This window comes from Harpia harpyja, chromosome Z (assembly GCF_026419915.1).
Source record: "Harpia harpyja isolate bHarHar1 chromosome Z, bHarHar1 primary haplotype, whole genome shotgun sequence".
Lineage (NCBI taxonomy): Eukaryota > Metazoa > Chordata > Aves > Accipitriformes > Accipitridae > Harpia > Harpia harpyja.
In genome coordinates this window covers 96082443-96095191 of record NC_068969.1, presented here as the reverse complement: position 1 = coordinate 96095191, position 12749 = coordinate 96082443, and the positions used below count along the sequence as shown (strand labels likewise).

The 12749-nt window shown below is 39.6% G+C and overlaps 1 protein-coding gene across 3 annotated transcripts in view; it reads left to right on the top strand.

Moving 5' to 3' along the window:
• Nucleotides 1–10061, top strand: part of RAB3C (RAB3C, member RAS oncogene family) — a 136299-nt gene extending 126238 nt beyond the window's left edge. For 2 of the 3 annotated variants that reach the window (XM_052778341.1, XM_052778340.1), the window contains one exon: nt 1662–10061. In XM_052778341.1, coding sequence (XP_052634301.1) covers nt 1662–1849 — 188 coding nt within the window. In that variant the 3' untranslated portion in view covers nt 1850–10061. The remainder of the gene's footprint in view (nt 1–1661) is intronic. The other variant, XR_008233692.1, reaches the window with a different exon arrangement.
• The last annotated feature ends 2688 nt before the right edge of the window (nt 10062–12749 follow it).

Below are 12749 nucleotides of genomic sequence, written 5' to 3'. Positions count from 1 at the left end.
ATTTATATCTCTTATTATCTAAACTACCTATGAACACTAACTTTGGCCTGTGTTTAGCTCCTATGCATTTAAACAATTTAGCACTTTGTGACATTTCAGCACAAGGCACCTTATGTAAATTAAAAAAATGAAAAAAAATCAGAACAGAGAGTTAAGTTTTTGCATTGGATATTAGTGCATGCTGGTATATCATGCCAAGCTAAATATAATTATCTGCTGTAATTCTAGGCTAGCACTCAAACATGCAAAAGCTACATGGTAAGCAGTTACAGGACTGAATATACAAATTATATCCTGTTTACATGGCATATCGAATACATTGTACTAATGTTATCAAAGTAGTTGCGTTTAAATTTCAAGTGGCCTTTCAAAATAGAAGATTAGCCCATTCACTAGAAAACACACACAACATTAAAAAAAACCCCAAACCACAAAAAGGTGTTTTCTGCCCTTCTGCCAAGAGTTTCAAGGGATTGACATTTTCTTACTGGGATTTTTTCTCATAATTAAACATGGTGGTAGTTGCACATTGTTATTCAGATTTAATCAGAAAGAATCAAAATAGTTGTGCAAAGGCTAAGCCAATTCTGTGAAATTACCAGTGGATTAGACATTTTCTAAACTGTTTTAATATTGAACCCTTAGGTAGTGGAAAGACAGAATTAGGAGAGTTTTAAATTGCCTGGGAACCCGCAGGTGAGCAATGTGGTAACTGTGGGAAAAGGTGGAGCATGGGGGAAAAGGCTTAGAAAAGAAACAAATTAAAAAAGATAAATGTTTTGCAAAGGAAGCAATAACATGGGAAGACCCAACGCTGGCAGAAGCCTGCTGGATTGCAGGCTGACCAGCAAGTTGCAAACCTGGCACAGATGAAGGAGGCGGACATGGGGGATGAAATATGGGACAAATGGGTGCAGAGAATAGAGCTTAGGAAAGTTTGCTCTGTTCCATAAAGGCTTCCAGTGTCCCTTCTGGGTCAAGGATAGCTCTGATTTTTGCCTTTGGGGTAGTCATTGGGAATGGATAGATAAAAAGTCCTTCTATACAAATCAATTAAGGAAGTTTTCTTCCTTATGTGCATTTGTGTATTTTTTATTAGTTTGGTTTGTGGAGTTGGGAGTCCCTTTGGTTCCATGGATTCACCTCTAACTTAAGTAGATATCAAATTGCAGAAATGTTTCTTGTCTTTTTTTGCCTGGTTATTTCCAAACACAGTTGTCTGTTTTGGCACCAGGTTAATGACATGATGGAAGTGGCCATTTCCAGCTGAATAGTGCTCAGAGGAACTTAATAGTTAGAGATGGAGCAGTAGATTATTCCTTCCCAATGGCTAGATATATAGGGCATTTCTAAGATAATAATACTCTCAAACTGGTGTCAATTTTTAGATTAAACTGTTTTAAAGCAGAATTTGTCTAAGGGAATGTATTTGGTCCAGTCCTGATTTTATCTGCCTTGGTATAAAGCAAATAGCATTAGTGTACTTACTCTGACTGTGTTACAATTTTAACTGCTTTTCCAATATCACTCTTTTAGATGCGTGCTCTCACATGTTTGCTTTCTCAGTGTCTCTCCATTCTTCTTTGCCCAAGAGAAGTTTGTATATTTATTGGAGATACTGGAATATGCATTGAATATAAACGTGTTGTTTATTTTCTTAGGATTTGAATTTTTTGAAACAAGTGCCAAGGACAACATTAATGTCAAGCAGACGTTTGAGCGACTTGTGGATATCATCTGTGACAAAATGTCAGAAAGTCTGGAGACGGATCCCACCATTGCTGCCAGCAAGCAGAACACACGGCTAAAGGACACCCCTCCTCCACAGCAGCCCAACTGTGGCTGTTAATGCAGCTATCAGCAAAGGCAGCTCCAGTGTGTTCTGTTGCCAACAGAGTATTTACGAATGGTCTATATGCCTTTATTTATACTGTCTTATTAATTTATTTGGGAGAAAAGTCTTTTATTTTACATCAACAGCTGGTCAAGTATACGTATGGGGATGGAGAGGCTATTAGTGTGAAAGGACGATCCATTTGTTAGCATCTGGCTTTTGCATGCAGGAGGACTATTATTTTCTCTTTTCTTTTTACTGTTTTACATTACACTTACTTCAGCTGGTGCCATGTCCTCAGACCACATTTGCCTAGAATTGAGTCTTGCTTCATCACTTTCAAATGATACAGTTGAATCCTTAGGGTAGTGGCCAAGGTGTTTTAGAATAAGCTTCCTGATGCTGCTTACATTTTCTCCTGACTGAAAATCAATTTAGAAATATTCCTCTAGTGAGCCAATCCTTCATTCTGTCCAGATCATTTGTATAAGGGACACTTCCTGGAGCATATTGCCATAGCAAATCTACACTCATTGTGTTACACATCATGGCTGATTGGAAATTGCAGAAGTTAGGAAGAGGTTAGTTTCTGGACCCAAAGCCACCAAACTTCCCTGTGAGTTTCCAACTGGATGTGGGTATTCAGTGCAGACCCTCAGAGATACTAGGTACTTCATCCTGTTTGGGTAGCTAGTATGTTACATTTCCATGGGAGCTGCATATCTATCTAATACCTTTCCGAAACTGGACTTAATTTCTCATTACATCATTACAGAGATCCTGGTAGTACCTACTGCAGTACTGGAGGGCTGACTAGCTCTTTCAATTTCTACCTACGTGAGATATTAAACACACAGTTCTATATCACCCCTGACAGAGCCAAATCCATTATGGTCAGATATTCATAGCCAAAAACTGTCTTGTCATGGTGCTGTCAAACCTGCATACTTAAGTTTTCAGGAATTTCATCTCCCATTCAGTCACTGAGACAACCATCACCACACTGGCTACAAATGCCTGTATTTTACTCAGACCTATTGCAGAAGTACTGCTAGTATCAGTGAACTGGAGTTTGACCTTGTTTTTACTTTGATGAGGATATCTATTTTGACAAGAAAATCAGAATTTCACAAGATTTTTAAAAACTTTAGGAGTAATAAAAATTTGTCAACATTTCTAGTGCTAAGCTGAATACATTCATAATATCAACAAAAGGCTGTGAAGATAGCAGAATAAAGTACACCGATTCTTTTTTTTAATAAAGAGTTAAAAATAGTCACATTTCACAGTTTTTAAAAGTACTCTTCTAGTAATGGGTGGCAGTTTCTTACATCTGTGCCCTGAAGAACTTTGTACAGCTGCTTTACTTGCGTCACAGTGACATTTTTTTAACTAAATGGCATAATTGAAGAAGTGTGAACTGTTTTATTGTTCCAATTAGACAGAATTTAGGACAATTTCTTGAACTGTCTGCAATGGGGAAAATTGGAAGACAAATTTAAAAAAGGAAGTAACACAAGGTACTGCAAACTGCTCACAACTGCAAAGAAATCCCTCTACATATATTACTTTATTTGACATTAATTTATATAACTCCTGAAACACATTAAGAGAAAATGGTCACTTTTTTTTTACTGATTAAATAACCTACATACACTTTGACACAGTAAAAATTACTTCCAAACAAGGCACATAGACACATGTAAAATGAATATGCCACCAGGGTGCTACATTGGCTGCCTAACTTAAATGAACAAATGTTCTTTCTTCAGTCTGGGGTTTTAAACCATGTCTGTCCTGTTAGCTAGTTTACTTACACACTTGTTTTCCTAGTCGACATGGAGACTGGACTTCACTTGTTTACTTCCATGAAAAGAAAGCACTGTCCTCTTTGGGGCTGATGAGCAGCCAGGTGGAAGAGGCATGTGCTATCCCAACCATAACCCTGTCTCTCTCCAGGGATACTGCTTTTCTCTCCCCCATCTAAGGCAGCATGTTGATAATTGAGCTGAGAGACTTTCATTAATACCTCTTCATCCACTAGGTACCAGCTGCTTTGGAAAAAGAAGTGATAAGAAGCTGAGGAAGCTTTGTGTGAGACGGTGGGCAGTTTTCTGTTCTTTTCTTGTTATGTGCAGTTATTCCTGCTGGAGAAAAAGGAGCAGGGAAGCCTTGAGAGAGCACTCAGCTTCAGCCCTCAAGTCCTTTAGAAAAGGTTTAGGCTGTATTATTCACCTGAGCCATCTCAGGCAAGGCAAGGAGAGAAAGGAGGACATAGTCACCTCTTACATAAAATTGGGCATGTCCTGGATCATGCAGCGTGGCTACAAGTGCAAGTATTCTTCCAGCTTTGTTCTGGGATGCTTGCTGCAAAATGGTCATCTCCTGTGCATGTTGTAACAAAGAAAAAAGACTCCAAGATGCCCCTTCCTACAGCCACACTGTGCTTGTACTCCGTTGCAATGAATTCCAGACCCTCCCTGCCTCTTTATGACCACGTAGACTCTAATCGGTGGCAATACATTATTAGCATGTATCTTTCTAAACAAATTGAGTGATAGATAGAGAAATAGTTCTTTACTTAATTAGGATTAATTAATTGCTTTTCATTTTGCATCACGAGTCTGGGCAGAAGAGTAACAGCAAAATCAAAGAAGGAGAATCTCTCCTTCACATTTCTGAGACAACTAACCTCCCAGGCCTCCAACATGTCTGATCTTCTGCACGGGATGGGGAGGAAGGAGGAAGCAGCTGCCAGAGTAACATTGCTTATTAGACTGCCAGCCAGGTGTTACAAGGAAAAGGCTCATCTGAAGTACAGCAGCAGAACCAGTCAGTATTTAAAAACTCCTTGTATCTTTGTATTGACACTCAGACATTGTCATAGAGTTCAGAATTAGTCCGATTAATTTTTAAAGTGTTCACACCAAATCCTTGGAGGTTTTCAAGACCAGACTGGCTAAAGCCCTTGGCAGAGTGCTCAAACCTCTTAGTTGACACTGCTTGGAGGAGGAAGTTGGGAAGGATAACCTGCTGATGTCCCATCAAACTCAATTAATCCTATCATCCCTTCCTCTGAAACTGAAAATGTGTGGAAGTTCAAGTAGACCATTTCTTAACAATCAGGGTTGCCTACTGTTGGAAAAGTAGGCTTTCATTTTCCATCACAGGTTGGCTTTTGCAGCCAGATGTTTCACAGCAATATTGAGTTTTCTGCTATAAAGTTTGGTCACATTTAGATCAGGAGCATCATGAACTCAATACCTCTCTCAGCTGGAACCTGGCTATTGTAGAGGAACACAAAAGACTGAAAGGCTTTTAAGGAGTAACTTACTAGCCCTTCCCCAAACATTCTAAAAATTTAATGTGAATTCTGAGGGAACTAGCAGGATTTGGATTTTCATTCTATTTAAAATTATGCCTTGCCCTATTTATAGGGTAGGATATACAAAATCAGCCTGTGTCAATCTATTTTGACCCCTTCAATCTAATTCAGCTTCTATTGACTTACGTGATAGAACTGCAATTTTCTTAAATGCAAATAGAGTTAGACTGAACACTTTTGTAAATCCCATCCCAACCTGATCAAGGGCCAAAATTTAAATGATCAATGGCTTGTTCCTCACGCATATCCAATAGTCACTTATTATGAGTCATTGGAGGAGACAAGCAGGATTTGGTTAGATCCCTGATCTATCCACTGGGGTAGCACAGTTCTGTCAAGAGAAAGTACCAAGCTAAAAAGCATTATATTTTAGTGACAGAAGAGGGCTGGATCATTAAATTGAAACCTGGGATAAGAGATCCAAAACTGCTTTCAGCCTCATCACAATTCTTGGTGAAAATGTACTCACACACTTTGTGCTAATTTGTTGTCACCCTCAGCACAGAAATAGGACTGAATGTCAGGGAGCCTTATTGGTCCAGCCACAGATAACCTCTTCAGCTGAGATTTAGGCCACTTGGTGAGACACAGCAGTTGACACACAGAGCACATTAAATTTCTGAGAGACTACATGCCTTTGGGCAGAGGGTCCTGAGGTCCATAGTGCCAGCTGAACTAATACTACACAACCCATTTTCCAAGTTACAATCTAGACTTTTAGCAGCAGGCTAATCCTGTGCATAGGTAATGCACCAGCCTTATCATGCTTTGACAGTGTTTTGCTTGCTGCATGTTCAAACTAGTGCTCAGAAAATGCCTTGGGAACACACAAGAAGATGGGAGGTGACTGGTTCCTGCTGTGCCACCTGGCATCGGTCTGCCAAACAGCTAGCAAGTCCTGCTGGGCTGAACCTTCAGATGCATGTTTTCCATTTTCATAAGAGTTCATGTTCACAAGTGTTCTGGTCCTTACAGTGCAACTAACTTAATACTGTACCTTTTTTTTTTGCTGTTGTTGGTTTGTTTAGACCTGTTTGTTTGGTGTTTGAAATATATAGGAGCTAGCCTGATTTTCTGTCAAAAAATATTTTCTCTCTGAACAGCTGTGTACGTGACTGTTACCTGGAACTGTTTGTTCCTTTGTGCTTATACTTAATGTAATGCCTAGAGAAACTACCTGAGCAACTACATCTATGTGGCCTTTCCAGAGCACCAGTCTGAAAGATTAAGTTTTCTTCCCAGTCTGTTCAGCTCTGTATATTCAGCTGTACCACCTGTACCTTCTTTATTTTAAGAATGAAGTGCTATTTCAGGGTGCACAAAATCTGCTGGAGTTTGATCCTAAATTTGAGAATGCTTTGAGGTTGCTATTTTTAGGAAAAAAATAGTGGTACAAATTCTACATCTGATGATGATGCCTTTGTTTCTTCAATAGCCGATGAATGATGCTGCATTTGTATTCCAGAAGAAGACCCCCATCCCAGATTCCAGCCCCCCACCCCGACCACTCTTTTCTATATTTGTTTGTGAGACGCAAGTTTTATTACTTGCATTTTTAAGGGCATCAACTAAATTACTGTTCTGCTGATGGACAGATTCCTCCTTGGCCTGTCTCATGTAGACAGACATGCAGTGTATGAGCCTAGTTCTTCTTTAGGATGACAGATTTAGCAATGTGACCATAAGTATGTAAATCCTCATAGATAAACCCTCAGGGGGGTGTAAAGCAACATGTCTTGACTTTTGCCAACAGGGGAGTGAGTTGTGTTGATTTACACCGTTTATTCCATAAACATAGTCTCTTAATCCATACACTCAGATTCTCCAAGGTTCATCATTTGTCAAGTCTCATTTAAAAAGGCAACTCGTTTCAATTATTTGAACGATTTCTACCACTTTTCTTTATTAAGGGGTAAATGTAGTTCACCTTTGCAATTTAAGCTTTTCTTTTTTTTTTTTTTTACTTTGTTTATTCATGGATGTTCATTGAAGCAGAAATTGTAACTACACACATATAGTATACACATATACACAGCAGTACATCTTTGACACTCATTCAGTTCCCACTGTTACTTGTTCATGTTCAGTGCAGCCTTCCCTAAATGCCACAGTGGAATTTATCCATAAATTCTCATTAGCACCAGGTATCAGCTGGGTTACATTTCAGACCATAGGTTTATTATCCATGGTTCCAGCAGATGCAGATGGCTTATCATTTGTAGAATAAGGTACCTGGTATTTGATTTGGGGGGGGGGGTGGGGGGGGGGAAGCAAAAGTCCTAATCTTACAATAACTTCACGATCATGTATAACATGCAGAAATGAAAGCTAGTGATTGCTTACCACTTCTGGCGATAAATTTTCTTGAGTAATTCTGACATGTACCTGCAACTAGTGTTAAATGAAATGTTTGTGCTGTAACTCATGTTTAATATTTTGTCAGTAATGTCAGATGTGTTGTGGGTCAGTTGGACTGTCAGAATGTATAACCTATATACTAGTGTTTGTGGAATTCAAATGTCTTAAGTGTTGCATGAAAATATGTTATAAAAATAGATATGTTTTCTATTTTTTAATACCTCAAAACTGAGGAATCATGGGCCAATAAGTGCAATATTTAATTATTTACTCAGTGTATATAAACTTGTGTGAAAGGGAGAAGTGTCATGTATGTGTGATAAGCTGTTGGTGATGCCTGTGTGGCTTAAGATTTCCGGTAGATGTATGTGTCTTGTAGTAAAATTTATATAGTAAACACTTTACCAGTGTAGTGTAAGAATATTCTTAAGTAAGTCATTTAAACTATTTTTCATATATGAGACAATGGTAAAAGATATTTGTATGTTTACTGCAAGTGCATGTCAATTTTACTTTTAGAGTTGTGAGTGCCCTTTTTGAAAATTATCATGTTACACCAACACTAGTGGGACAGCGCTTTCAGTCAGAAGATGCTTGTAACCATTTCTAAACTATCTGCCTATATTTTTAAAGCATGTTCTGTAGAAGCATTAAAAGAGCCTCCTAGAGCTCAGCAGTTATGGCGAGTTATTTTATTTTTAAAAGTTACATGCTCTGCCTGCCTGTATTGCATAATATCACCTGGGCATGTTTTCTTTAATCTGATACAGTTAACTCATAATACTTACCTGAAATATTAAATAGGAGTACCCAATATTCTTGCAGATGACTTGGCAAAGTTCAGTTGGTGCCCTGAGTTAACATTTTTGGGAACAGCTTGAAGGTCACAGTCAAAATGGTCCAGCACAGTGGATGGTGACCTTAATTAGTCACTTCTGCTAAGTTTCTTAACTTTTCTAGATCCTAAAGAGGGAAGAGACATCCTTAAATATATTGACCCAGACTCTTCACTCAACTATTACATAGCCCTCAGTGTTGAACAACTGCACTGTTAGCAGTAAAGCTGAGGTATAAAGGGAATCAATATGCAGCCCAGAATCTAACCATGAAATTAAAAGGAGACATCCAATCATTTGTTTTTCCTTTCCAGTTATCCTTGCATATTTCTAATAGTTCTCTAAGTACATGAGCAAGGCCATCACTATTCAGCAAAATTCTTGGGTACATCTGGGACCTTAAACCCTGAATCACTGCTCTGCCACAGGTTCCCAGCTGTGCTGACAGACTCTGCAAAGGAGAAGCTCATTCTGTTAATTCTTTTTACATCTCTGGTTTCAAAGGAACATGTCATCTGCCTTGGCAATTTGCTAAATAGAGATGGGCCACTGAGTGTGGGCCAAGGGGAGTAACCGGTTCTGCTAAACAATTTTCATAATAAATTTTTTTCATTAGTACCACATTAAAAGGTACATAAGTAGATTTTTAGTTTGACCTGATGCATTTTTGTGAAAATGTACAAGATATTGATTTAGGTTTAGGGGGTTTTTTAAATCAGCTTGATCAGGAAAAGAGCAAAATTCTAAGGCCTACCAGAAACACTATCATGGGTTTCCTTTCCTATGTCATCAAATAGTTTCTCTGAGAAAGCAAAGTAGCCAGACTGCATTAAGTAGCACAGGACGGTACTTGCAAAGACCTGAACAGCCCTTAAAATTGTCCCTGTTTTTATAGCTTCTGCCATGAAAACTTCTGCAAAATTACACAGACCAAACTGAAATTAAAATGTATCTGGAGAGAAATTTGGGATTGCTTAATAAAAAAAGGAAATTCTCAATATCTTTGTAGCTGAGCAGCAGACAAAGTAACAGTCATAATATGAGGTACCACTTAAATACAGATATACAGACTGCTACAGGACTGAGGATGCTTTACCTAAACTTTTTATTGCTAAATAACCTGACTGTTCAAGGTCTGGCAGATAATTTTACCTAGAATTTTTATTATTCCTCATAGACATGCAATTTCATACACAAAGATAAATGCTTACGTTGAAAATATGTAGCTGTTCCGGCTCCCTCATGCTAACTTGCTTGCTGAATTGTTCTTGAAGAAAAGTTGAAGTATTTGCTTAGGATACATTTGTGAGGGGGTGAGACTCGGTCTGTCCCTCATCCCCCAACCCTTACTGCAATATAGTTACTGTGGTTCTAAAAAAAATGTTAGTTTAAAATGCTGCTGGGTGACAAATTTTGTGAATCTTCTGCATACATCCACGGGAGCTCTTGTCTGAATGTGAAGTACAAGTTTTATCCACGTGCAGAATTTTAATTCTATGTGGATGTAGAGACCATGTATATTCCATTGGATATTCTGTTTGTATGTGACTTCGGTATACCAAGTGGATTTTTTTTTGTTTAATTCTTTGTTGGAAGTTTTTTTTCCTTTTGCAATTACAATAAATATTCAAGAGACTATATTCATGAATATCTCAGTTGTTGTGACATGGTCTTACCCCCCTCCTCCCTCTATTTCCTTTCACTTACTAAAACTGGGAGAGAATTACTTCAGTTTTGACTAGATAATGGACAACAATACCACATCTGCAATAATTCATTTCATTAATATCCTCTCAGTATCACTGGTGAGTTGTAGTTCTGTCTGAATCCCACAGAATTCACTGGAGACTTTGCCCTGGGAGTCTGCAGGAGAAAGATTAGACATTTCCCTACCAAAAGCACACTGCTGTCTCAGCATATATGCTGATCCTTTAAAATGGGGCAAAGTTTATTTCTTTTGACGTTTCACTGTATAAACTGTTAAATAGCATCTGTGCCTTTTGGATGCTGTTATTAGTTGGTCATGTAATCTTAGCCCAAATGAGCCATCTCAATTGTGGTCGGTGGTATTTCACACAAATTGTGATATATCACTGTCCAGATATCGCTTTTTTCTAGACATACACACCCCCTTGTGCTAGTTTGAACCCTACTGTGACTCCTGAATCTATCTTCCCTCCACGTAAATCCTCATCTTCAACCAATCTATTGAACAGGTAGCACTGTTCCCTGTGCCCCCCAGCTCCTGCTCACAGGAGTCCTCCTGAAAACTCCTTTAGCACTACTTTCCCTCCCATTGTTTCATTGTGTCTCAATCAAGTCTCCCAGTTTTTCTAGTACATTTACATCTCATCTGCAGAGTAAACATTTCTTGATTAATGCCTAGTCCTCACTCAACACCAAGTGCTTCCTAGCTTATTGCTTGGGATCCCATCTCTCTAGTCAGGTTTCTGCTGAAGGGTCTACCTGTGCAGCTCACTGCCCTCACTCATAGAGCTTCTCTTTCCAGCACAGACTCTCGTCATCGAATCACCTCTGAGAATGAAAATCCCTCATTCCTCCCAGCTACCAGCAAACATTATGTCTTCTCCATCCACCTTCCTCATGCCATTGCTCTGTGAGATTGGCCCTAATGTACTTGCTCTGCCTACTAGGGTGAGTAGAAAACAAGAGAATGATGGGTAAGAGGGAGAGGATAACACAGAAGGAACAGATGACTTCTGATGCATATCTTGGAAGAATAGAATTTTTGAATTGCTGTTATTTTGAATATATTGGGACTTTTAACATACAGAACTAGACTAGAGAAAATCACAGATGGGTAAATGAGAATGGTGATCTACTAGAATAAAACCTGTCTCAACAACAGGTGTTTCTTACTCAAGAAAACCCATTTTTATTTTATTTCCAGTCAGAAGGCTGGAGACAGAGACAGAAAGTTCCTAACCAGCAAAGAAAAAGACATCAGAAAAGATGCTGGAAAGGAAAGATGTTAAGTGGCACAGAAAAGATTCCCAACTTTGAGTAAGAAAGGGCAAACAGGCAGAATGTCCCAGTGAAGTGAGGGTGGATGACTTAGCAATGTGATCAACCAAAATCAAGAAAGACAAACTGTGGGCTTACAGCCGACTGAAGGGACTCTGCAAGTTAATGAAAAAACTGAGGCAGATAAGTGCAAGGAGGGTTAGTTGTTTTTTGCACACATCTGTGCAACTCTTGAGCTGTAAAGCAAAAAACTAAGGTGCCTTCAAAAATCTGCGTCTGTCTGTCTGTCTACAGTCATGCAAGATCCTGAAGAGTTAAACTGCAAGCCAGAAGATTTACAGCTGAACTCAGTGACATCGGGAAAATATGTGCTTTAAGCCATGGTGAACTCAGGTCATCAGTGGCAGGCACAGGCGATAGGAAGCTGGTGTGAGGTCCTGTCCTCCATGATGTCCTAGCCAGAGGGTCTGCCTAGGGTCTGGTCCCAATGCTCTGTTGGGGCTCGAGAAGCTGGAGGTGCTGGAGGAGTGGCAGGATGAGGAGACATCCCAGCCCAATGAGTGACCAAACCTAAGAGTGAGCTCAGGCAGCTCTGCAACCCACCACAGTGGGCTGGAAAATGAGACCAGAGACCATTCCAACCATAGAAAAAAGGTATGGAAGGGCCAAAGCCCACCCCAACCTCCCTGTTGTTAGGAAGATAAAAAACATCTTCTTGGAGAGTTAGAAACTCTAGCATTACACTCTTCACTTCCTAACATCTGCCCCAGGGGAGGGTATCTGGGGCCTCCCCTAAGCAGGAACATGCTCTCCTGAGGAGATACTGCCTTTTCCTCATGTCCAAGCACACATGAAGAGTGACCTTGGGCAGGCAAATTGTCACCCCTAATGATGCAGTGCAGCTAGCATGATACAACTTGGGCAGGCGCAGACATAAGCATGCTCACAGCAGAGCAACCTCACTCTGTGGCCTGAGCTGGGTTTTCTGAGGCCCCAGGAAGTGCGTATGCACTTGTTTCAAACCAATGCCTGTGGTTAGAAAATAAGTCTATGAATAGCTGTAGAACATCTGGGGATGCCACACAGGATGTCTGTCTCTCACCAGCCTCTTAAAGTTTTAAAGCTTAAATAGGGTTTTAGGAACACAACATCAGGCAGCCATTTTTTAAAACCCTGCCCTGCTTTTCTTTCAAGAAGATGTAGCCTAAAAGCAAATCTGGCCACAGCATGTCTTCATTTTTACTGTTATCTTTAACACTCAACAAAGCAGAGCTGATCCCAATATTACCTGATCCTTTGCAGGTCAGCAACACAACACATGCAGCTTGTGCTGCTCCACACGCAGCCCAGC